This window comes from Anopheles gambiae, chromosome X (assembly GCF_943734735.2).
Source record: "Anopheles gambiae chromosome X, idAnoGambNW_F1_1, whole genome shotgun sequence".
In the NCBI taxonomy this organism is placed as follows: Eukaryota; Metazoa; Arthropoda; class Insecta; order Diptera; family Culicidae; genus Anopheles; species Anopheles gambiae.
In genome coordinates, this window is record NC_064600.1 from 7,206,651 (window position 1) to 7,233,905 (window position 27,255).

Genomic DNA, 27,255 nt, shown 5'->3' on the forward strand with positions numbered 1-27,255 from the left:
AAAAACTTTGAAACACAAAAATATTCAACCCAACCAGTAAGCAGGAATTTCACCCTAGCCTATTTGTCCACACGCTCCTGACCCACCGTGCGCTCGGAGAGAGAGAGAGAGCGAAAGAGCGCGCGCACGAGAGAAAGCTTTCCCTCCCGTGCCGCTTGTGCGTCACGAAAGCGCTTCGTCCTTCCCGAGCCCGAGCGCCGACCGCCGTGTCGATGCAAATGAGCAAGCACGTGCGTGACAGTTCTCAATAAAAAAAAAAATAACTGCCCGAGCGCCGAACAAAGCGGAGCGGCGCGCGAATTGAAGGGCGCGTGAAAATTGAAATACACGCAATTCGCCCCGACGTGGCGTGCGTGAACAGTACCGGGGGAGGGCTGACAGTGGTTGGAAAATGGTGGGCAAAATGGACGCGTTCGCTTGTTGAATGGGCAGCAGGCGGACAGCGCTTGCAATTGAGTCATACGAACGTTAGCGCTACACGTGTTCCAGCTTACGCGAAGGTCCGCAAGGACAGCTTCCGTCCCCTTTCCCCCTTGCCACCCGGAAGCAGCCATCGGTTCGGCTGGCGAAGGGAAATAAATCATAAAGAGCTTTCGATTGGAGCATTTTTGTTTGCCACGATAGCCTCCTACCAACCCTGCCCCCCCCTCCCCCCCCCTCCCCCTTAGTCCCCGTAGTTTAGTCGTACGCCTGGACCGTGCTGAAACAGTGGTTCCGTCGCTTCCCAGCACCACACTGTCCGCCGCGGACGACCGCTACGAAATCAATCTTGATCGCGCGGCAGCGCAAGCAGCGCCGGCCGGTTGGAAAAATGGCACAAAATTTGCATATCTTGCAGGGTGGGTGGGTGGTTGCGGGGTGCGTTATCTTTTGTCCCGGCGCGACAAAACTACCACCGTCGCCGGGCCGGGCGGGCGGACGGGTAGGACACGTTTTGCCCGTTCCGCTAGCGCTACGCTTGAGATGCCATTCACAAGTAATTTGCTTCGGCGCGAGCTGACGCTTCGCCCGATGCTCAAGGTTAGCCGGGGACGTCCTTAGCGCGGGCTCGAAACTTTTGTCATCATTAGTCGGGTTTTCGGAGCACACACCCAACCCCCATTTTGCGCATAGTTGGGTTAGTTTCGAAACGTGTTTTATTTGTGTAAAAAAAAAAATAGCATCACCATTTTATAGCAAGACACTGGAAGTTTATCTTAACGCTACCCTTTGGGTACAGTCGAATCGTTTTCTTGGGCTTGGTCTTTTCTGTATTTGGGCGTTTTTTTTTTTTGTTTGTTTGTTTTCGTTTGTTTTGTTGGTTTGGTTGATAAAAATCCTACCGTGCGTACTTACTTGTCTATCGCGAGTTAAAGGCAATAACCTCCTGCACTCCGGCACCTGCTCCACGAGCGCCCTGGGGCGGCCGCGGTGCAACGGTAAATCCGCCGCTCGTAAATCACTCACTCACTCACTGTATATTCTTATAAAAATCCTCTTAATGTACATACTTTATGGCGCGGCCCCTTAAAAAATCGGAAGATGGTAAACCATCGTTACCAGCGCCGCTGCAGCATCCTGCGAGGGATGGGCGGGAAGGCGAGGAGGCGGCACTGCGAGCTCAACCGGTGGCTCACACTTAAAGTCCCCCCCCCCTCACCTCCCCCTCCCATTCCCAAACCCCTCAAATGGTCCCCGCGGGTTTGCCTTTAGCCGGGGATTTAAAAAATGGCATATTTTGTGCCGAACGAATATTAACGAATGGAAAGCGTTGGGGCGCTGCTGCCTCGTCCGGGGGCAGGAGGATGTAAAAATATAACACGCAAATAAAACGAAAAGCACCAGCGAGCCGCCCAGCCAGCCAGCCGAACCAAGCAGGACGTCCGGTACACGACGGGGACGGACACGAAATTCTAGCTTTGGTGCATAATTTAACTCGACGGTTATTAGCCTTTCTTATTTCGTTACTTTGCTTCCATTTCGGTTTTGGTCCTTCTCTCTCTCTCTCTCTCTCTCTCTCTCTCTCATTCTCTCTCTCTCTTTCTCTCTCGATCGCTTCTTCTTTTTCTTTAGTATGTTTTGCCAACTTTCAACGGAGTTTGCGATACGTTTATAACCTAGCACAACAGGTCGTGTTATGGTTATCGTTTACTTATGTTTCTTTTCTTAGTATTTTTGTTTTTTCCTTCTTTTTTTTTTTTTTTGGTCGACGCTGGTACTCAAATGGTTGCCTCTAGCTTGTTCTGGTTTGGGTGCCACCGTTTCAGGGCATTCCCTATCGCCACGCTCTCGTTCGCCACTCGCAGCGAACAAGTGCTGTGCACAAGGCACACAGCGAACGAGACGTATGGCAGACCTGTGCCTGCCACGAAACTTCGCACCAGTAAACGTGGTAGCGCCCTCTGCAAACACGGTTTGCATTCCCCCCTCTGTTGGTGGCTGCTCGTGGCCGGAAACGAATAAAATATGGCTTTTATACACTATTTTTGTTTTGGTTGTTTTTTTTTTGTTATGTTTGTTCTGCTTGTCGTCCTGTCACGCCATAAACGCGTTCGCAGCACCCTCTTTCGCCCTTGTTAACGCAAACAATCGTTGTAGCGTTCGGCTCTGGCTTAATAAATATAGTTTGCAAGAAAACGAAAAAAAAAACAAAACAAAACGTAGTTAAATAACTTAAAGCTAGCTTACTGCAGTCATCTAATGCTGCCACACTAGTTGGCAAATGTCTTATTCTTTAAAAGCGCCCCACTTTCAAACTACAAACACAATAAAAAAGGGGGGAAAAGTCGTCGAAAATACTGGTCATACTGCCATACTGGAATGGTGGAGGCGCGGAAAGGAACGGAAGGTGCACCGAATGTGGTCATGTGTTGCAGCTGCCGGTGTTGATGATGGTCGGTCGCGCTAAAGATCGGTCGACTGCAGCTCGTTGCCCCGCCACTGGAACAGGGCGCGCCGGTACTTGGCACCGCCCGGGAAGATGTGCCCGAGCTTGACGCCGATCGAGCGGATCGCGAGCATCGTCAGGTCCGGCAGGAAGCCCGCTATCAGTATCACAAAGCTGAGCAGCCAGAACGTCAGCGAGGAGAGCAGGTTGTTGTACACTTGCAGCATCGAGCCGTCGTAGTTGCTGTAACCAAAAAAAAGGGACAGGGAGACAACATTAGCACAGAATTGTAGCAGACGGAAGTGGAGCTGTTTTCAAAAAAAACCGACATTAACTGTACGTGTAATGCTAATTAGGGGCTTGTTCGGGTTCTAATATGTCACAGGAAGCTTTAACGGATCAGTACGTTTGTACTTCTTTGTCTTGGCTTGGATGTCTGCTGTTTTTGCCAGCCAGCCGTATCTGGGTCAGACGCCGGCAAGCTGCAGCTCATTAATTCTAGCGATTGCGGATTACGCTTTACGTAGGCGGAGCGCGCTGGGTGCTCGCTTTTTCTTCGGAAGTCTAGGAGTAAACATATTAACGGCTAAGCTGCCGGTCAAATGAAACACTAGTCGGTTTCTGTCTTGCTCTCATCATTTCTGTGTTCCTTCGGGAGCATTCAGCTCACGATTTCCGTCGATTTCCATCGAATAGATTACACCCGGCTAGGCAACATTGGCGCTTGCTTGTCGAAAGAAAGCGATACGTACAGACTATAGCAAGTGATTATTTCTTCGCTCTGTTTAACCAGACTGCCTAACGGGATGTTTCTAGTTCGTTCATGGCCTTGAATGCCAGGTTAGCAGCTTCAGGATTTGTCGCTACATAATTGAAGCAGTTTCCGAGACGTAAAGCACACCGTCCATTCCTTTCAACAGCCTGCCAGAACCTATAATTGAGTTTGAACATGCCGTTGCATTGCACCGAAAACTGGAGCTTTATTTTTTTTTATTTTCCATTTTCATCTACCATCTGCTCTTGAGGCACAGTCAACTTCAACTGACAGTTCTAGATAAACGTATCGCACGCTCGCCCACCGTAACTTTGGACTTCCTTTTCAAGTCCTCCCCAGGAAGACTTTAAGACGGGCTAACAAAAAGCCGGCACGAAGACTCGCTTGCGGATGCTCTGGGGTTTCTCTGGGTAGAGGGATGCTCCAAATGCCATAGCCCGGGAACAGTAAGCGCCACATGATATGGTCGTTTCGGGAATAGACGGGGAGCTGTTTTAGCACGGCACCGGACGTTCCTTTGTGCAGCTGCTCGTGGGAATCGCAAATTAACCGACAATGATAAACATTCCATTATGAGAAAACAATTGTCTAATTGCAGTCTAATTGTCTTGGTAGCAGCTTTGAAGGCCACATGTATACAAGCGCAATGAAAACAGTAAATCCAAAACAGGGCAAACTCCTGGCGAATGAAGTGCCAGTGTTTTATCAAAACAAAGTATTAAAGTATGTTCATTTCTAGATCAACTTTAATCGCTCGAGAATCATCATCATCTTGTGCAGTACACGCTACGATTAAAAGCCCAATTATTTCATTATTAACTCAGGCTTAATTAAATTGGCAAAAAGCACCAGTACCAAAACTGAATTCCGTTTTGTTCCGAGAACGCCTTGAAGCGACAACAAACAAAACAAACAAACAAAACAGTCACTCATGCTCTGGTAATGCCAGATTTTGTTTGCTAAAAGGAATGGGTTTTGCAGAGCACGTCAGAGCACGAACACATGAACGTTGTGCAATAGAGAAAAAAAATATCGCTCGTGAAATGTTACGTGCTCGTGTTCGACATAACAGTTGCGAATAAGGATTCGGCAGACACACGATGAAGCAATATCCCACGATGAAGGTAACATCAAATGGAGTGGAGAGCAAAAACACGCGAAAGAATCAATATCATTTAAGTTAAACAAACACTACCGCACAAATAAGAGCTACAAAAACGACGGAATCGTATAAATTTTACCATCCATCGATATATACTCCAGAGCATTGGTAATAGAATTAACTTCTCCATGTACATACCGAGCTGTACAACAAGCTTCAATTAATTAGCGATTCGTAGGACAGGCTAATAAAAAAAAATTATGCAAGATAATGTGCATAAATTGCTAGCTCTAACGGAGCGCCATTAGACACTCTCATGCGATGTGGTGTATTCAGCGTTATTACCCGACAATTTGAAGATAATCCAAATTAGTGTAATCATATTTGGCCTAGAGATATTCCTGAAAAAGTCCAAAGTTTAGGGGTGATGACATCGTCGATCCAGAATGGTCTGTTGAAGAACTGTTGTGTTTGAATATCCCAAAACAAGCTGAATCAATATTAAACGAACTCTTCTTTTGCAACAAAAACTTGCACGAGTGGGAATAGAAATTTTGGAGAAGGTTAAATGTACGTCCAATTGATGATATTACTAAATAATTGAGCAACGTATTTTCGTTTTTTTTTAAGATCTTTTCTTCAAATTTAAACGCTATATTGGATTTGAGATCTTGAAAAGCTCCAGAAAGAAACCAAAGAACCAAAGGCCCACATCAGAAAGTCAGTTCTATTAGTTCTTCTTGAAATTTAAACCTCTGAGTCTTGCCTAACTCTACGTCCTCATCATAACCCGATGTCCCGTAAGATCGTTACGCCTCAGGCGACCTTCTCTTGCAATTGAAACCTCTGAGTCTTGCCTAACTCTATGTCCCCATCATAACCATCCTACCTCCCATAAGGTCATTACGCCTCAAGCAACGGTTTCCCAGCCTACTTACATGTTCAGCAGATTGTACACGAAGGTGGACCCCATGAAGGCAAAGATCGAGAGCAGGACGGTGGCAATGAACACGTACGATTTGTAGATCGACTCGATCAGCAGCTTCAGGTTGACCAGCACCACGACGTTGTGTATCAGGATGGTACCGTAGCAGGCGAAGCTAGCCGTGGCCGGCCAGTGCGCGTAGATTGCCGGATTCTCGATCCACACCGCGTACGAGAAGAAGTAGATCACCGAAAAGTGGTAGATGCCGAGCACCATCCAGCCGATAAAGTACTTCCAAGCGTACTGCTTGTTCCCTGCCACCTTCTGGTACAGGGCGGGATTTCTGCAACAACCAAAACCATTAGTACATTAGTATCACACTACGCCATTAGCAGACCCACAAACTTCACTCACTTAAGTAGCGTCTGCTCTTGGTACGGTTTCTCGGTGAGCGCTAGCACCAGCACCGGGATGGCGGTGTACACAACGTTGTAGAGCGTGAGAAACACCGAGTCGTACACCGACTGGTTGGAGAAGAGGCTGTGTATCTGGAAGTACAGCTGGATGCCCATAAACACCAGGTTCTTATAGAAGAAGTACAGCACCAGCACGGCTAGCCGCGTGCTGAAGTAGTGCCCGTGCACGAGCAGCAGCTTCTTCAGCATGCAGAACTTGGCGAACGCGTAGTCGGCGCACCGGGCGGCCTGCCGGCCCTCGCGACCCACTATGCCCAGCCCGACGTGCGCCTCCTGTATCATCGACACGTCGTTCGCCCCATCCCCGATCGCGGCCGTCACCGGCGCACCTTCCGCCGTCTTCATCAGCTGCACCACCTCGCTCTTCTGCAGCGGGCTGAGCCGGCAGCACAGCACCGCCCGGCACCGGACGCTCACGTCCCGGAACTGCTCCCGGTGCGCTTCCAGCGCAATCTTCAGGCTGGCCCCATCGATCAGCATCGAGAACGGGACGTCCCGCTGCCGGAACATCTCCAGCGCGAGCGTGTCGAGATGCTGCTGCACCTGTTCCGCCGTGCGGCATTCGGTGATGAAGTAGCGCGCCGCCCCGTCCGGTATGTGCCCGCAGCTGAGCGCTATGTTCAGGGCCGTCTCGACCTTATCGCCCGTCAGCACCCACACCCGGATGCCGGCCTGGCCGAGCGCCTGCAGCGTGCTCTGCACGTCGTCCTGCAGCGCGTCCTCGACCGCGGTCGCTCCGAGCAGCTCCAGCTCGGTCTCGACGCGCTGCTGACATTCGGCGACCCGCTCCACCCGGTCCACCAGCGAGCTGCCCGCCTCGATTAGCTCGTCGTGGAACGTGCGGTACTGCTGCTCGGTCAGGCGTCGCCGGGCGACGGCCAGCGTGCGGAGCCCCAGCTTCGCAAACTCGTCTATGTGGCGCTGGGTCGTCTCGATCAGGGGCGTGTGGGCACACAGCGGCAGCACGTGGCTCTCCGCTCCCTTCGTGTACAGCCAGATCTGACCGTGCGCGTCCCGAACGATGATGCTCATGCGCTTCCGGTCGGAGGTGAACTCGAGCACGGCCAGCCGCTCGTACTGTATCAGCTCCTCGTCCGGGATTTCGCCCAGCCGCGAGCGGACGTTCGCCCGGACGCACGACCGGCGCACCTTGATCTGCATCTGATCACCGTCGTCGCCGATGTAGACCAGGCCCATGCGAGCACACGCCTCCACCAGCGCCTTCTCGTCCGGGCTCGAGGCCTGGTAGTCCATCTTGCTGGAAGGTGTGGAAGAAAAACAGGAAGCATTAGGATGGTACGACGGATGTATTCCAGGATTATCTTCAACAAGCATCAAGTCCGTTTGGATCTTCCGATCAAATCTTCAAACACATTGGATCTTTGTAAACTTCTGAAGACTAAGGAATTCCAGGGCTATCCAGGGATTTTCACACTTCCCAAACTTCGTTCTCTTGCTCCACATGCTTACATTGCTGTCTCAAATGTTAGCCCCCTTCAGGATCTTTATGAACTTCTGCAGTGTAAGGAATTCTAAGGCTATCCAGGGATTTTCGAACTTCCTACACCTCGTTCTCTTGCTCCACCTTCTTACATTGTTGTCTTAAACGTAAGCCTTTTTCATACCAGCAAGAAACAGGATAATCATATCTCCAAATTCATTGTGTTTGTCAATTGCTACATCGTAAGCGTCTTTTTTGATCGATTCTTATCCGAAAACCCAATTTCGCTCCTAAGTAGGTTCTTCCCCATGGGGGCATATGATGCACCTTTTGTAAACGAATTCCCACGGGCGGGCATATAGCAACAAGGCCAAATAACGCATCCTATTGACTTCCATTAGCCTTTTGAGATATTGATGATGTTTTCGGTGGTCTACATTGATCAATTTTCATGTCTTCTGTAATTTCTCCAACGCTGCCCTTTATCATCAATTACTTTCGTTACGTCTTAATTGCTTTTCTACTTTTCTGGAGATTTAATCGACTGAGTCCTACTGTTCACTAAAGGCGAGCTATTATCACTTTACCTGTATATGAAAAAGTGTTTGAAATTGGTGTTTACTCATCGATTACGTGTAACGTTGAGAATTCGACTAAAACCATCCATCAGCGTAATTATGCCTTTGGCACGGCCGGTCCAGGGGTTTGAATCGATTTTTTTTTGTATCGACATTTGGTAGCTTACCAGCCTACCAAATGGCAAACCAGCATGGTACAAAGGTACCATGATTAGACAAAGAAACAACAGGAAGAAGGTTTACAATCTAGCTGCTCCAATTTTATAACGCACTGATATAGGGAATAAAATGTTTCTTCTACAATGATACACCATGTCAATCTGATAACTCATCGCCTACCTTGGACATCACTGCTGTCACACACACCCAAGGGTTTGTTTTGTTATGTTTTAACAAACTGTTCAATCTTGCATTAAATTAAGACTGGCTACGAAATTACTTAGGCCTGGGAACTGGTCTAGAATGCAGGCGAACAATTCGTGCTAATCACGAATTAAATTAAACTGAACAATCTATGTCCTATTACGAGAACCTGCAGTGATGACATTATTTGCAAACCATTTTTTTCTAAACTGCAAAACTGCTCCAAAAACGTGTGTTAAAATTTAAAAAAAAACCCATCCTAAAACACTGAACCTTCGTTCTACGGAGCCTTCTCAGTTGTTTTTTCAATGTATTCCCCTGTGCCACAAACACACAGAGCATGTTGTTTGCGAAGCGAGTTTTTTTTTGTCTTCTGTAGGTAGACTTAAGACCGACCCGCTTTAATTACGTTTACTTTTCAATCGCTTCAGACAGCAGCAAGACGACAAACGGCTGCACGGAACCGAACGTTTTGCCGATGGGCAAACAATTGTCTAGCGAAGCGCGCCTGCCGATCCAGGAAACGGTCGGTGACAAACAACGGTGGTGCTTTTTTTTATGCAGAAAAATAGAACAATATCTACAGCGGCGTTTTGTTTCGTTGAAATCCATGCAGCACTGCACGCCTTTTTAGGTTTTGTTGCGTTGAGATGAAATAATGTACCTGTTTTTAGCTTTAACTCCCCTCCAAACGCATATTCCAATCGTGATAGAATGCTGTAACCATTGAAACTGGTGGTGGGAGCTCGGAATCGGATCCACCCGATGCCGATTCCGTGTTCGGAATTAATTCCAGAGCCGATGCTGATTCCACCGACAATTCCAGAGTTAACTCCAGAACCTATTCCGGAGTTGATTCCGGAGCATATTCCGGAGTTGACTCCGAATCCGATCCCGGAGTTGATTCCGGAGCCGAGTCCAGAGTAGACTCCGAATCCAGAACCGATTCCGGAATTCGAATCGGCTCCAGAATCGGAATCGATCTGGAAATCGCAATTTGCTCCGATAACAGAATCAGGATTGACTCCAGAATTGGAATTAGCTCCCGAATGAGAATCAGTTCTTGCATTGAAATAAGAAGTTACAGAAGCAAAATCAGTCCGAGTATCTCCATGATAATGGATCGTTTAAAAGTAAATTTTGAGTTTTTGTGGCTATCAATGCGTAGAATCATTGGACCCAAATGCCAATTCTTATGGAAATGCCGAAGCCGACTCCGATTTCGAAGCCGATTCTGATTTCGGAGAAAATTCCGATCCTGGATCCGATTCCCATTCTGGAGCCTGCCAATGCCGATTCTGGAAATTGAATTTCAACCTACTATGCGGAATCGATTCCAAAAAACTTCGATTCGGACAAAAACTTCATTTTTCCAAGCTAATCCTGTTGAACGGCATCGAGAAGGATGTATTTGCTAAACACAGTCGTTAAGCAACGCGAGGTAGCCACACGGTTGAGAAATGCTTTCGGAAAAGCAATGTGTCACTTGAAAACATCTCCATCTTCAAAGCACCAAAACCTACAGCCTTCCATCGACGTCCTACCACGTGTAGTCCACTTCCCATCACCAGCTACCATGGAGACGCCTGGTGTGCTGTGAGCCACACCAGTCACTTACTTACCGAATGAACGTGTCGACCTCGCGCTGCCGCAGATGCGACTCCTGCCGCTGGACGAGGGCCGACTCGTTGTAGGCGGGCGCGGCGTACGATTCGCGCACCGAGCGGGACAGGTAGGAGCCCCGGTTCCGGCGCAGCGTCACCACCGGCCGCTGGAAGGTGCCGGTCGGGCTGTCCAGCGCAATCTGGTAGCTCTTGGGCCGGTTCACCCCGATCGGTACGTGCGACTGGGTGCGCCGGTGGCCGAGCTGCTTCGCCTCGTCGTGCACGAGCGGAACCGACTTCTCCTCGTACGCCGAGATGGTGCGCTTCAGCTCGAGCTGCTGCATCGGCAGCTGCAGGTTGCCGTTGCTGCCGGACGCGTGCGGCAGGATGAAGCTGCTCTCGGTCTGCCCCTCGACCAGGCTCTGTGGACGTGAGGTGGATCGGGTTAGTACCGCCGGCGCAACGCGGTTCAAACCGTTGAACAGGCCACTGGTCGGCCGTCGGCTAATCCGTACAGTGGATTCGTCGTCCGGCGGCGGCGTCGGCTGCTCGGCTAGCTGCGGATTGGGCGCGTTCCCCACGGTAAACGACTCCTCCATCAGCACGTCCGTCTCCTTCGCCTCCTTGGCCGGGCTGGTTGCGTCCTCCTCCGTCTCCTTCGTGTAATCGCCCGCCACCTGTACCGTGTGGCATACGGCCAACGCTTGGAAGAACTCATTCACCTGCGTCTGAGGGAGACAAACAACAAAGAAAACGTCAAAAAACAGATGCCCGAAAGCAACGAAATGAAGGGTGCGTTACCGGCAGCTCGTTGATTTTGAGTGCGGCGCGCCGATCCCCAGCCTCCAGCAGCCGGCGACCCTGCTGCTCGTACTTGCGGCCCGCGATCGAGCACTGCTGGAAGATCATGATGTTCTTCGTGAGCGTGCCGGTCTTGTCGGAGAACAGCAGCGACACCTGCCCGAGCTCCTCGTTGATGTCGGACGTGTTCACGATGCACGGCTGGTCCGTCTCCTCGTCGTACAGGTCCGGGTCCCACTCCAGGTAGAAGCCGCCGAGGAACTTGGCCATCTCGATCGTCACGTACAGCGAGATCGGTATCAGGTAGTTGAACAGTATCAGAAAGGAGAAGAAGTCCTGCAGAAACTGGGACACGCGGTAGTTGGACAGCATCTCGCCGAGGTACTGGTTGTGCTCGGTCCGGTACTCGTCGTTGTAGCGCTTGAGGAAGTAGCTCACCGTGACGATCACGACCAGCAGCACGAGAAAGAACACCAGATACTTGTTGACGTACCGCTCGCTCGAGCTCATCTTGCTCGTCGTCATGCGGCTGTTGAGGGCGAGCTTCGTCTGCTGCCCGGTGTAGACGGCACACCCGATCGCCCACTCGGTGTTGCGGATGCGGCTGCCGCGCAGCAGCAGGTTTTCCGTGGCGAGCGGCAGCACGCTGTGGTCGCCGGTGGCGACGTACGCGTCCGCCAGCTCGATGCGCCCATTGAAGCTGTACAGGTCGGTGTGCGGCCGCTCGTACTCGATGCGCCCGATCGTGTGCAGCCGGTCGGGCGGCACCACCGGTACACCCTTCGGCGCGGCCATCGTCTTCAGGTTCGTTTCGCCGTCCAGGTTGGCGGTGGTCACGTAGCACCGGCCGTGCTCGTCCGAGCTCTGCAGCAGCACCACATCGCACGGGATGTCGCAGTCGCGCGACATCAGCACGATGTCGCCCCGCCGGATGTCCTGGCAGCGTATGTCGACCGTCACGCCGCCCCGGATCACCGTGACGGGCGAGAAGTTGACCATATTGTCGGCCCGGTAGCGCAGAAAGCACTCGTACCCTTGCTTCGCGGCCGTCACCGCTATCACAAACACTAGCGGCACCAGTGACGTCATCGGCGATACTGGGCTATCTATTTTTGGGATGAAAATGGGAGTGGCGGTTTTATAGGCCGATTAGAAAAGGTAAAAACAATCACTCGCAAGGTTCGCCGCTTATCGCTCACCTATCACTATCGAGATGACGGTCATGAAGAGGAAGTACAGGTTGGCGATCCGGCGGAACTGCTCGAACAGGTTGAGCGGCAGGAAGGTGATCAGCGTGTACTTGGTCGACTTGATGCGGTTCGTTTCGTTGGTTTGGGAGCGCTGCTTCTTCTCCTGAACCTCGCAGCCCACCTTCACCGTGAGCGAGTCCGACTCCTGCGACACCCGGTTACCCTAGATTCGAGCGAACGTGGTTTAAGTGTACATAATATATAAAACAAACTTTTAAAAAACAAGAGAATTTATGTCTAGGACAAGAGATTCTTGTTGTCCCGAATAGACGAGGAATTATGCTAGTAATAAGCCAACACATCTAGAGATGAATAACTGTGATTCAGATTTATGAATCTGAATTAATCTTTAAAATGAATGAATGAATCTGAACATCCAAAGATTCGTGAATTCTTAGAGAATTATTAAACATTAAAGATACATACATCTTCTAACATTCATAGATCCCTCTGATGATTCATGAATCTCTGAAGATCATGAATTCGATTTGACAAAAAAAAAATGGCTTGAATGTTCTGATAATTCAATATCGTGAATAAATCTCTAAAGATTCGTGGTTTTCGAGCAATTTGGAAGACTTTAGAGAGTCTTCAATATTTATGGCTGGGAGGCCTATAGCATGTATATACTAATGGTTGCACCGAATAAGAATAGAACACTATGGAAGAAGTTCATTGTTTGATTTCTTCTTTTGCGACTTTCAATAGTTTTTGTATATATTTTAAATTTTTAATTACGTTATAATAAAAGATGTTTACAAATTTGTTCCGTAGGAAGCATAGAAGAAGCTCGCGGTCGACTCGGTAACCCGCAGGTTTCAGGGTACCCATGCCTGTCTTAAGCCACTTACAGGGTTTTCAAAGTCAGTTTCGACTGTAAACATTGTTATTCACCGAATCTAAAATGTTTTTCAACAGATGTCAAATGGTTTATTGTTTTATTTGGTTTGTTTCAAAATGAAATTTCAATTCCAACACATGATTTTCAACCCATAACAAAGAGCTGTCAAACTCAATCCAGAGCTTGAGACGTGTTGAAAATCATGCTGTAGATTTTAAAAATTATTATGATGGAAATGAAATGTCAGATCGATGTGGAACAACATTTTGCATGTGGTGCATAACAATGTTTACATTCGAAACGGACTTGGAAAGCCCTGTATTTCATTTGCTGTTTTAATATATTTTATTATAATATACTTTTGAATAAATAACTTGAAGAAATTTTGTTTTACAAACCTATAATCATGTAAATGCATATTGTTGGTAATAAGAAGAGCAATCTCTACGTGTTTTTCAATGCATATCAATGAATTATAGAATTTAAAAAAATAATCCGTGGAAAATTGGTTCCGAAATTGACAATACCCGATTTGGTACATCGTTCAATACAACACTAAACAAATCACAGAGAGCTACGGCTATTCATTTTGGAAATTACCCCGAATAAAAAGAAGAAGAAGGGAAAAAATTATCTCTAAAATGTTATCACATTAAGCAAAAACGATGCAGAAATGAGGGAAATTTTCTTCCGAACTCACTGCGGGTATAACCTGAATAAAATGGAAACTTCTTTAGACGATAAAAAACCCGCACTAGGTAGACAATGTACGGAAGGAAAGAGATCTTGAAAATACCGTTGTGCCTCATTCTTCTTATCCAATGTACCACTTTCCAAGTTTCTTGTTGATTGAGGCAGACAGAAGCAATTGATTCCGGTCGTGGCAAGTTGCTGGGTATTGGGAGGTACTTCATCAGTCAGGTTGGATGCTGCATTGTTGAATGCTTTTCTTCCCACTGTATCCATCTTTAACTAGTTTCTCCTCTACTTTCTTAGGTAGTATGCATTAAAGTTTTTTTTGCCATACCAATGCATGCTAATGAATGAGCGCTGAATATTGATGGAAGATATGTACAAGCTTGTACTCTTTAGTTCATAATACGTGACTACTAAAGTTGGAATGCATATGGAGCTGTGGCCAGTGCGTGGAGCCGAGAAATACTCCACCGTTATGATTTTATGAAGGATTCTAAAGTAATTGATTTTCTTCTTGGAACGTCAATCAAATTGAAAGTATGACACTGCTTGGACATTAATCTGCACAAGAGACATAAAGTAACCCGCAGAAGAAAAATCTATCGAGACCACATTTTATTGTACATTTCTTATCGCTGCCAACCTTCTTGCCAATCTTGTACCCACATACATACGTGTTCCAAAACCCGCTTGGAGAATTACTCTGGCCGATTAGGCGCCGGCCTCGATTACGGGTAGTTCCATTTTTTATTTTCCAGGTTTCCAATTTTAATTTCGAACCCGATAGCGAGCCCAGCATCAAATGGAAGCTGAGAACGTTCTCGTTCATTTTAATGTTGCACCGAAATAGCAATTGGCAATTGTTGAGCTTACAGAGGTTTGAGGTATAGCTGAACCATCCTAGCCAATCGTAATTCCGCTTCAATTTGCAGTAGTGTTTTGCCATCTCCACTTCCTGTGATTAATGTTGCTATATATATCATCCTTCCAATGAATTGTCATTCTCGCTACCATCGCGTGCGTAGGTAGTTAGAGTGCGAAAAGCGTTTTAATTTTAGAAACATAGGACTACAGTTTTTGTGAATAATTGCGCTCTCTCTCTCTTTTTTCATACTTCTCCAAAAAACAAAATAGTTAAACGATTTCAGTTATGGGAAGTTAGGAGATCAATTCGGGTGAATTCCCCTCGTGATGGTAGACCATTTGGCATTTGGCCGCATTCCGTGTCCTACTGCCACGCATACGGCCTACCATTACCGGCTACTGTTGCAATCCATGACTTTACTACAGTTTGCTGAAGCTTTCAATAGCCATCCGCATTGAGTTTGAGGCCCTGATCGTAAAAATACGTGTGAAATCACGTCCTATTTGGCCAAAACGCACTTTTCCGGCAGATTGGCCAGCAAAGCATCGGTATGAGGCATCGGTTTCTTACAACTTCCACAAAACCTCCGATACAGTTTGCCTTCTCATTCCGAATCGTTTTCTGGATTTTCAGAGAACACTGCGGACACTCCAGGATGTCTCGGTTCCGGCTTTCCGTCACGGATCATCATGATGCACGTGGCCCGATTTTACGTATATGACAAAAAAATGCACCTGTTGGTATACAACGCTAGCTAGCGACTGACGTATTGCTTGTGTTGGTACCTGCAGGCAGGTCACTTATTGTAAACAACCCCGTAACTGTCAAATTTATTACGAACATCTGCAGATGATGTTAAGGATTTCCTCTCACAATAACTCTAGTATCCTGCAAAGTCATCTTATTCGTGTTTCGACATGGTGTATGTGGGATGGGCTAAGAGCTTTGTTCTTAGCAAATTTAATGTAGTTGCCTTCTGTCGTTCATGTAATAAAATTCCACCGCTTACACGCTCTGTGGAGTACAGCGTCAAGCGTTTGGAGAATTGGTGAAAGACCCTAAGGCCTATGGCTAGACGAGATTTTATCGCTTAAATTCTACATAAACACAGCCATTAACCAAGGTACTAGGTATGATATATCGATGAACTCGTAATTTTGATGTTCCGGCATGTCTATTATCCATTGGATGAGAGCATTCCGGCTCCTTAATGACGTGTCTGACAGGTTTGACCAACCACTTCCGCAATTCCAGCACCCGGCAAATGTTTTCCTTCTTCGTCTTCTGTTCCGTTCCCTATCAGTAACCGTGTTAGCGTTTGTGTTCACTATCAAGTTGGTTAGGCTCATATATTTACGTTGGGTTATGTAAGGTTTGCTATATGTAATAAACCTGATTGGTGCTCAATTTTTAAATACATAAATATAAACACAATTGCTAGTTGTTAATGTTTGCTGTTTTTTATGCGGCTATTTATCACAATTATTTAAATGTCTAGTCCGGTCAATCACAATCCCGATCGACTTATCAACACCAACAATAAAACAGCAATCTTATGCAATTTAGCAAACAATCAATAGCGCGACCATTAAAGCCGTACTAAAACAAAGCAAAAACCGCGTGCCGAGCGAGTGGTCACGCGGTGCAACGCCCTTGCAGCAACTGCCACACCTTTGGCCAATTATCAATCGTTTGCAAGACGCGTGTCGTTTTGGGGCTCAACCACACACAAAAAAAAACCTATAAAACGAAACACGCATTCTATGTTTGAAGCAAAACGATGCAAACATGATTTATGGCCCATCGCGATCACCGCGAACATTGCAAACTTGCGACACACGGGCGGTGTGAATCATCAATCAGGCCGGAACGTGGGGGGGGGGGGGTTGAATTGTATGTTTGAAAACTGCTCTCCCTTTCGACCAGCTTTGTCGCATTTTCAGTGCGTTTCCGTAATCTAACGCGTTATCTGTCGTGGTCCCCACAAACTCTTACATTCGTGCACCGCCATTACAGCACAAAACACACGCGCACACACACGCAATTCCCCGAGCAGCAAAGCAGGTTTTGTGTGTGTGTGTGTGTGTGTCCTTGTTTGTTGCTCTTGTTTGCTGCAGTTTTGCACTCCACCTCAGCAGCAGCAGTAGCAACGGTAGCAATCGTTTCCCACGGCACAAGAATCCTGCGTGTCCTTGGGACGATTGTATGTTTTCTTTTACTTCTTTTTGGTTTGGCTATTTCATCTCCCGCCGGTAAAGCTCGCGGGACAAGTGCCAATCATAGCGAGCAGGGAAATCTCTCTTGTGGTTTCAGCGTTCCCCTCGTCGCGGCGTTACCCTCCCCTCCCCCATAGACGCCCTGTTGCTATTGGGATTTTCAAAACTGCCATGGTGGGGCGCGCTGAAGCTTCAGCCCAGCAGCTTCACATCCTGCTTTATGGCCGTTAGCGTACGAACGGGACCCCGTTAGAACTACGTGTGTGTGTATGTGTGTGTGTGTGTCTGTGGTTCTTTTTATTATTTGTTTGGTTTGGCTTCGTTTCTTTTAACGTCCTCGTTTTCGTCCTGCATTTCGCACCATAAAATCCGTTTGTATATGTGTGTGCTCTGAAAAGCAGAACTAGCAACAGGTAATAAAACTCCCAGTTCTACGCATCACCCTGAACGCTTGTCGTCGCTGGCGCATCGTGGCGCAAACGAACGAACATTTGCGCCGAAATGAAAATGTACTTTTGCATTCTGCGAGTTCATCTTTTTTTTTACGCCAATCACACAAATGTGCATGCATCGCCGTCTTCCCCCCCCCCCCCCGTGGGTGGGTGCCATAAAACTTCCCTGTAGAGCGGCGATTCAACAACGCACGCCAGCGGTCATCGCCATTGGTCGCACAGCTGTGCCGGGGATGCGTCAGCGTCGCCGGCAGGCCATTAAAAAAAAGGAATGAAAGCAAACTAAATCGACCAACCGATCGACCACGAGTCCGGAGATGAAAAAAAAAAATGTATTCTAAAATATATCGATAAGTTGATTTGCATTGCCCCACACCTTTGCGGGCTGTGACGGACTGCCGAGGAGACGGCGACATAATGACGGCCGTAAAAATGGCACCGAATGCAGCAATGAAACCATAATGCAATATGCGCTCGGCCGGGAAGCTGAGCGTTCTGGCGCAAAACGGAGGAGGGGGGGGGGGGTGGTGGGTTGAAGGGGGAGAAGTTAGCGGGGAGTTGGGATAGCAAGACACAACAACACGGTAGCGGTCGTTAAACTAAGCGTTAAATGCTTCACCCATTGTTACCGATGCTGCTGTGTAGTGGTGTGCTCCCTGGAGCTTCGATTCTTCGACTAAATCGGATCCATTAGTTCCGCCCGGAGTCGGAGTCATCCGGAGTAGGAGTCGTCCGGAATCGTCCAAAACCTTTTGGAGTCTTCCGGTGTCAGAGTCATTCAGAATTGTCCATAGTCGTCCAGAGACATCCGGAGTCGTCCAGAGTCATCTGGAGTCGTCCGGAGTCGTTCAAAGTCGTCTAGAGTTATCCGGAGTTGTTAGGAATCACCCGGAGTTAGCCGGAGTCGAAGTCGTCCAGAGTCGGAGTCTTCCAGAGTTGGAGTCATCTGAAGTCGTCCAGAGTCATCAGGAGTCATCCGGAGCCGTTCGGAGTTGTTCGGAGTCATTCGGAGTTATTGAGGATTGAATCCTTCAGAGGTTACTGAAGTCGTCTGGAGTGGGGCGGAGTCGGAAGCGCCGGCCGTCTTCGGCCGATTCCCACTCTGGACGACTCTGGACTACTCCTGACAACTCCGAATGGCTCTGGATGACTCCGGATGACTCTGGACGACTTCGGATAGCTCCAATTCCGGATGACTCCAACTCTAGGCGACTTCGACTCTGGACGACTCTGACTATGGACGACTCCGATTCCGGCTAACTCCTAAAGACTTCTGATGGCTCCGAACAACTCCGGATGACAAAGACTCCGGACGACTCCGGGCAATTCCAAACGGCTCCGGCTAATGCTGGACGGACCTACCCATCCGTTCTTTACCCATCACTACTGCTGTGCCTTGCTTCTCAACAATCACATATACACACACCGTGCCCCACCCGAAAAAAGGGCAATGTGTGAAGAAGTTCATTTTTCTAATGACCCTGTTTCGTTTTTTTTTTTTGTTGTTACTTTAGTTGTGTTCTCTTCTTTTTGTGCGAAAGACAAAACGCATCATAAAACGCGTTCGGCTTACGCGCGCACACGGCGTGATGAGCAAAGGTTCGTCGCCTTGTCTGCTCCGGCCTTACCTTGCTCCGGCAGAAGAGGACGCTCCAGCAGGACCGCCGGTAGCTGTGGGTCTGCCCGCCCCCTCCATCGTCCTGCAGGGCCATCTCGGCGGCCGGTTCGATCTCCTGCACCATGTGTGTTCACTTTTCGGTTGGTGAGAGAGAGCGTTTTTTTTTTGTCACACAAAAACGCGCCAAAAGAGCACACGCACAATAAGGTTCGCCGCTTTGCTACTAGCTACCACGCCACCACCGCAAACGCATGCTTTTGTCACCCGGTTTCCTTCTAGCTCTCTCCCTCTCTCTCTCTCTTTCTCGCTATTTGTAACTGCAGAAAATCGGTTGATCGGGGATTCGATAGATAAGCGTTTGAGTGTTTGAGCAAACTGTCCGACAGCAATCGCACCGTTTCCGCAACTGTTTGATTGATGGACGCGGTTTGCGCGTAGGTGCTTTTTTTTGGTTTTTGGTTGCTGTTTAGGTTTTCTTTCAAGCTCTAGGCACACACACACACACACACACACATCAAACACTTCCGGCGTGCACAAAACGGCACAATGCTTGTGGTTCCACCAACTTGTAACCGAGAGCGAACAACACAACGCTGCACTTAGGAACTGTGCGGGTGGTGGGATGGTACGATATGACACCTGATTGTTGATTTGTAACTACACTGTAGGCTTCTGTTGATGCGATGATCACCCGCGCACCGCTGGCAATTAGCACCACCAGGGACACGCACACTCGCCGCCTCCCCCCCCCCCCACGAATCTGGCACCGGTCCTCCAGGCGCACGGTGGTCGGCGTTAGCACACTAATCGCGCACGGCCACTATGCACAACTGTTGTGCCCCCCAAAAAAAAAAAAAAATATCCCGCACACACACACACACGGCGAAATACACACACGAAAATCCGGAAGTTGGCCGCACGCTCGCGCGAGACTGCTCAATGGCTCCGATCTAGCTTAGCCCGTGTGCGAACAGCGAATGAGCAGCCTGCGCTACGCTGCAACTGCGAACGCACTAAAGTGCACTCTCCATTCTCCCCTTCGTGTGGCGCGCGCCCTTATGGCACCTACGCGGCGTCTCCACTCGCCAAAGCGATCCTTTTCTTGGAGAGCGCCCGGACAGCAGCAGCAGCACCAACAGCCACAGCAGCCGAAGCACACAGATGCGCGTGCGCGAGCTTGTGTGTCGGTAAAAGGGCATACAGCGCTAAGTTACATACACACTCTCTCTCTCTCTCCCTCTCTCCGTCTTCTACGCAAATGGAAGATTAGTGAGTGTGACTTTTGCTTTCTAGCTGCTCCCAACCTGGCTGGCTTGAAGAGAACGAGAACAAACTTTGGGAAAATACGGGGCCGGCTTTGTGTAATGGTTCACGCGCGGATGATGATGGTGACACTTGCGCGGCTGTGCAATTTCCGCAAACGCTTCCACCGGTGACACTGCAAGTTGCCGGTTCGGTACAGTTGCCTAAGACTGTCCCAAAACTAGCCCCGCAACGTAGGGACGTAGGGTGGGCGCAGATAAGATAAGCAATAGCTCGCCCACGGAGCACCGGAGCGTAGATATCAGCGCCTCACACACGGGGACGCTGCTTATCGCGCGTGTTCTCGCAAATACACACACACACAGAGTCAGAGGGACACAGAGAGAGAGAGAGAGAGAAGCACCCATCAAGGTGTGGACATCGAGTGACGAAGGGTTTGAAAACATAAGAATATTCCCAGATGCTCCACCGGTCACTGCCGGTTATCCGCCGTGAGAACACTACTGTGCAAACCGAAGCCTATGGGGGAAGGTTTGATTTCTCGGTGCGGAATCGGTCGACTTACTTTCATCGAAACGAACATTGTGTGTAGATTATTGGTGGAAAGAGTGACACTGTTCTCTTAGTTTTTTTGTGTAGTTTTGGGAAATTTCAGACCGAATAGCACCAAAGCCACTTGATCGATAAATACCTTTCGGGATAGATCACACACTACTTCCTTTTTTTTTGTTGAAATAAAACCACACAAATACACGGCAGAGATTGCCACATTGAACGGGTGTGTCGTAATTTGATGACTAATTTTGAAAATACCGATATGATAACGATTATCAGAAGGGTCCACACACACTTGATGATGATGATGATGATGATGAAGGGGCGCGCAGCAGTACTGCGCGTTTATTAGATCATCTCACATACAAAAAAAGAGGAAAGGGTGCGCCACCGCCGCCACTTCTTGTACACATTTGTCTCCCTTCCCTTTGTTTAACTTCTCCTTTTCAGGTGTTCTTCTTCCTCTTCTGCCCTTTCTTTGGCGCCACCGCAACTGATCCGGTCCGCTTGTCTGTTGGCTTTACGATTTGTGTGCGCTCTTCGCGTTCTCGCTGCATTGGAAGTTTGAGCCCATAGTGTGCAGATTCACAACAAAAAAAACATGAAGTCCCTTTAAAGAGTACACCATAGGACCATGCGGACCGGACGCTCTAGGTCTGCACAATATACATAAAGATCGAAAAAGGGAACTGCCCCATAATGATCGAATATAATTTGGAATTTTTGATAACAGATCCAAAACAGAATGAGACTCTTGATAAGAGAGCAGCAGAATTAAAAAAAAAAAAAAAGGTTTCATTCTGTGTTGGACCTGTGATGACTTCTATGAATCTACTACATCGATTGACGAAAATACTAAAGCTGCGGGAGTTTGGACGGTTCTCAAACCGATTAGTAGCTGTAGTTGATACTAATAATAGTAATCACACATCTGTAATAGATTCTTTAATTCACATTTCTAACAGATAAAATAATGTATAGAAAAATAATATATCTATTACAAAGTGCTTGAAACCTCCAACAAGAAGCCTTTTTATATCTGCGCTCCAATGGTTGCTTGTACACCACGAAAAGAAATAATTTAGACCATTGTGTACTTCCTCCAGACTATTGTTGGATTTCATGAATCTTACGTTGAGATTCATTCATATAAATCTTCAGCGATGAGTGGTTCGAATCTTGAATCGAATATCCAAAGAATAAAACATCTCTAAAGACTCAAGGATGCATGAATCTCTAAAGATAAGTGGATCTCAAAGGATTCATGAAACCATAAGATTCATAAATCCATTAAGGTTCATAAAGCTCCAGGGATTAATGAATCTTTGGAGATGTATGATTTTCATAATATTGAAATTGCGCGATCCCATTGTACATTGATTAACTCGCACGACGTGATACTTTCCAAGCAGTCTCGAAAACCTGTACATGCTGGCATGACCGTGTAGGTTATCTTTGGAGATTTCTGAGTCCATAGAGATTCATGAGTTTTCCGAGATTCATGAATCTTTGAGATTTGTGAATCTTCCCAACCGAGATTAAGATTCATGAATCTGAATCATATTTATCCAACACTACTCCAGACCAGGCCGCTTGCGCTCCTCGAGAGCATATACAGGGTTTTCCAGGAGTTCTCATAGCTGTGAGACACTTTATTGACTCTTTCTTAAGTGAAATGAACTTAATGTAAGGAGAATTGGACTCCATAGCATCCTTGTTGAACAAATCCAATAGGTATTTCCTAAAGAAACCTGTCCAAAAAGGGTGCCATAGACTCCAATTTCCATCATATGAAGTTCACTTCCCATAAAAAAAGAGTTGAGGAAGTGTCCCACAACTATGAGAACCCCTGGAAAACCCTGTAATGCGGCCCGCGATGACTATTTAAGGGTTAGCATAAAAAATATAATTCTGGTTTTCTTTTATCAAACTTTTAACCTGTACTTTTTAAGTTGAAAAAAGCTTCAATTATATAGAGAACCATGGTACACAATTTTGATTGTGAATTCGAAATTATAATGAAATTAGATTACAACGTTCAACCATCGCGTCTAGCGCGTCTTTCGAATTGACCATCGGGTCGCCCACTCTCATGGATCGAAAATAAGCGGCAAGATGCACGACATAACATGAATCAGCAACAACCAGAACAACCACCACCGAATCAGTGCTCAAGCGAATCGTTTAAACAATGTTTACGATAGAATCAGTTTATCAGATTGAACCCTTACTCCCCCACTCCCCTACTCTTGACAGTGGTTCGTGACGTCACCATATCACCAACACCAACGGTTTTGCTTTCCAGCGCTCTTAAGCGCTCTCAGCGATCGGCTGTTAAGCATATTTTTGGGCCAACATCTTATGGAAGCATAAGAAACCCCTCGTGTATGTGTGTGTGTCACGCGAGGAGGGAGGGGAAGGGGGTTAGGTACTCCAAACGTTTCCAGTGGTAAACCGCCACCGATCCTCGCAGCACTTGCCAAACGTATCGATCTAATAAAATAATGGCGACGATTCTGTGTGTGTGTGTCAGCGCCCCCCCCCCCCCCCACCCCCTCATCAGTACCATGTGTGTTAGAACTGCCCGTACCTGCTTGTGCCACCCGCACCTCGGAGAGGCGTGACTAGAAAGCCGTTCCTAATTTCGTTTCGGGCGGAAGGTTAAACGATGGCAATGTGGCGCGTCGGCAAACGTGACGTTTACGATCGCGCGCGCACATTCACCAGCCGCTTCGGCCGTTCGAAATTGAAAATCACGGTGCACCCGAAGCCCCACTTCGCCGGGACTGCGACTGGGAAGGGTAGAATGTGCATCGATTGTGGTAGCAAAAAAAAAACAACTAAGGGTACCCCATACAGATGATTAATCAACATAGACATAAAACCAAATTTGAACCGATTCTCAATCGAAAGCAGATTGTCATGGTTAGTAGGTTGAGGAGGATTCGGGACGAAGAAGTTGGGGTAGTGTGCGCGTGCGTGTGTGTGTGTGTGTGTGTGTGGATCGCTCCTCTTACTGACTGCGTATAATAACGGCTTTGAAGTAATTTTTCAATAATTAACCATATCTTGAAAATGCGACAGTTATTGCAAGGTGGAAGAGATGTTTTTTTTGCAATGTATGAATTACTTCCTATTGTCCTATTCATAATGTATGACTTGTAGACTTTCCACTACTGCAGCTGTTTAACCTACAGTGCTCAAGGTTTTAGAAACATTGTAAAAGAAATACTGATTGCAATTATACACTACATGCTAGTCAAATATTTTACCCCGTATATTCGCATTTTCTAATAAATTGTACCACAAACATTCATCGATCAGTTAAATTAACAAACCAAAGAAACATTTTCGACCCATGGCTAAAGAATGCATTATTTATAAGTTTTCACATAGTTTTGACATGTGTTTTGAAGTTGTGAAGGTGGTTTGTTGTGAAGGTGGTGGGGTTTTATCATAGGCTCCTTAGGCCATACAGGACATTCAAATGAAAAAGAAAGGCTAAATGGAATTATTGTAGCAACATCGTTCATACTATGATTTATGATTTAAAATGTTTCTTGGGATAGTTAGACAAATCTCTCTGATTCTGGTTCGATCACAGAGATCGATACTGCATTTATATCAGTCCTAGAACTGGGCCACGAACTCTTGAACCTGTCCTGATCCAAGAGGCTATTCTGAACTCATGCACCGGGAATGCACCTGGTGCCAAATATATCGGAGGCCTGGAATATATTCTGAACCTGTTCCGGGCATAGAATTGATTCCAACTCCGAAACCAGTAATGGAGCTGAATCCGAATCATTATAAACCGTGGAACTAATTCTACATACCTAACGATCCTGGAATTCAAATGAATTGTATACAATTTCTTTTTTTTTCACGAAACTATCCCGAATTAAATCCATTATTCCTGAACCTATTCCAGTCGCTGTATCGGAGGCCTGGAACATATCCTCAACACGTTTCGGTCCTAGAATTGATTCCAACCCAGATTCCAACCAGTTGTGATGGAACTAAATCCGAATCGGTATAGATCGTGAAAGTAATTCTACATTCCTAACGTTCCTGGAATTCAAATGGATTGTATACAGGTCCTTGCACTAATTCTAATCCTGGTTTGATCCAACAGCTTATCCCGAATTCAAACCCGTATTCCTGAACTTATTGTAGTTCAGAATCAAATCGTCCCAGTTCCTTGCACAAGTTCAAGACCTGTCCCGATACGGTCATGTCCCTCCACGTGACTCCGCAGCAGTGGTTAAATGAGCGATAGCGTTTTGCACTGAGAATGAGATCCTGTAGTAAGCACTCCAATTTACTTTCATCTTTTGGGAAGGTTTGCAAGAAATAGTTTTAGCAATAACAACAACATTAAACAACTCGCTGAACTATCAACAAACAATATCACGCTATAAGAACATCATATCGGCAAATTGGTCTGATGATGACCGAATGTAGTGCAAGCAAGCACGATTTAGAAAGAAAACAAACGCGTGGTCTCTCTTGCAAGCATGCTACCAGCCAAGCCAGATAACGAAGGGAAGAGCATCAGTTTAGTATAAATAATGTAAATAACAGTACACACCCGAGGGTTCAGGATCTCAGGCCAACCATGCCACATATATTCTAGCCATTATCGTCGTTAACCTTGTCTCACCGCATTCCAACTCACTTAAACGTGCCGTTTGTTTTTTTTTATCTTTAACAAGAATTGGGCTATGGCTTTGGTGTACGATGTATGGAATTTTGTTATTTATCTCCGCTCTCCGCTCTTCTCGAAGATTATTGGGTTTTGCGCCCCACCATCCCGTTATCATCGCACGTAACTCAATGTTTTTTTTTTGGCCCCAGGTTTCGCTAAACAATGCCCACTTACGGGACGGAATATCGTAATGCGGTAGCGAAGAAGTAGACGAAGAGAAAAAAAAACACCCCCGGCTTGGATGAAGGGGAGTTCGATTATGATCCTTATCGGGGAGTTTGCGGATGATGGGCGAACGAGGCCGCGGTACCCAAGAGATTAGATAAACCGCGAGCCACTAGCCTGCGCCCTGCCGATACAGAATGGTGCGGTAAATTGGCGAGGTGGAAAGGCGAAAAAAAAAACCCTCCAAAAAGGCGCGATGTTGCAAGCATGTCTGCAGTGAATCATTGCGTACGGGCGCAACCTTTCATGCGAGGGCTCACTGGAGCCTTTTCCAACTTCCTGCTTGGCGAGGACCACATGGCCGTTCGCTTTTTGCTTCCGAATTGCCTTAAAGCTAGTAGGGGTTAGTAGGCGTGTGAGTTCACATACTTACCATGGTTGTATGCGCAGGGCTCTGGTCGGCTTTCGGCGTTGTTTTACTTTCTTTCAAACTTCAGCACGTGCTGCGCTAGGGTGCGTGCGCTTCGCGCAACTACAGCCCGCGAAGGACACAGTCTCTATCTATCTCTCTCTCTCGCTCTCGCTGGACAAAAGTCTTCCGGTGCGGCTTAATATCACTTCAAAAACAGGATTTAAGGGCACCTCCTCCGCACCGTGTGCCCGTCCGTTGGTCGTACGCAAGCAAAAACAAAAAAACAAAACAAAAACAGACACGGAGAGCACCGTTTGCTTGTCACGCCATGACGTAGTGGCGGCGCTTAGTAGTTTCCCATTGTCGCACCCACACACAAACGCACACATACACACACACACAGATACTGAGAGGAGAGAACCGAACTGGTCCCGGTACGGGTTGCTGGCAGAGTGTGTTCCGGCACTGGCGCGTTGCGCAGCACCGAGCGCACCAAGGGTCGTGAAGCGATTCCGCTCGGTACGCGTACGTATATCTTTCTTCAAAAGCTTCTGCCCTGTTCCCTCTCCAGAAGCACCGGAAGAGGGAGCAACGTGCAAAGCGGAGTGCACCGGGCTGTATGTGTGTGGCACACAAGGGTGTGTGCGATCGAGAACCAAACGATACGGCGATAGCGCAGGGAACGACATTTTACCAGCACGTCCATCCCACCTACCCCCCTCGAGCAAAGATAGCAAAGCTGTCGAACCGATGGAGCCGCTTTTCGCCGTGCGGTGGTGCCGCCGCGCGAGCCAATTGACACGCTCCCCCCTCCCCACCGGCGGCGTCCCGGCGTAGTAAGGTCAACCTGGCAGTAACCGCGCGCGCATCCACACTCACACTCACTTCGATTTGGGTGCGCAAGCGCTCATGTATGTGTGTGTGTGTGCTTGGGACCGATCGATCTGTGCACGACCCCTTTCAACTTCCCCCCCTCCTGTGTGCAAAATCGTATCAATCGGATCAAACGGCAAAAAGCCCGATAAGAGCGATAGCAGCAAACATTGCCCGCGTGTTTGTCTGTGTGTGTGTGTATGTGTGTGTGAGTATTCAGTGCCCTAGTGTGTAGTATGTACAGTGCCGTGATAGCCACAGCGGCCAATACACTAAAATTCCATCCAAAACGCCCAAGCCAAGCAATGTTTATAGCCCGCCGGATGTCTGTTCGCGCGCAATCGAACGCGCCAGGCATAATATGTGTGTGTGTTTGTACTAGTGGTGGGAGCTCGGAATCGGACCGTGTT

At 47.6% G+C, this 27,255-nt stretch overlaps 1 protein-coding gene across 3 annotated transcripts; it reads right to left on the reverse strand.

Moving 5' to 3' along the window:
* Nucleotides 1-1,118: 1,118 nt before the first annotated feature.
* Nucleotides 1,119-26,579, reverse strand: LOC1271858 (phospholipid-transporting ATPase IF). Of its 3 annotated transcripts, XM_061645960.1 has the most exons (8): nt 18,880-20,543; nt 12,131-12,344; nt 10,932-12,037; nt 10,646-10,858; nt 10,149-10,552; nt 6,083-7,402; nt 5,682-6,011; nt 1,119-3,109 (listed from the first exon to the last, which is right to left on the reverse strand). In XM_061645960.1, the coding sequence occupies exons 1-8, from the start codon at nt 18,991-18,993 to the stop codon at nt 2,884-2,886; spliced, it is 3,927 nt and encodes a 1,308-aa protein (XP_061501944.1). In that variant the 5' UTR covers nt 18,994-20,543; the 3' UTR covers nt 1,119-2,883. The 3 variants fall into 3 exon arrangements, with proteins under 3 accessions (XP_061501944.1, XP_061501946.1, XP_061501939.1); XM_061645962.1 differs by lacking the exon at nt 18,880-20,543 and adding an exon at nt 25,994-26,579 and having other exon boundaries at nt 10,149-10,858; XM_061645955.1 differs by having other exon boundaries at nt 10,149-10,858; nt 18,880-20,542.
* Nucleotides 26,580-27,255: the final 676 nt, after the last annotated feature.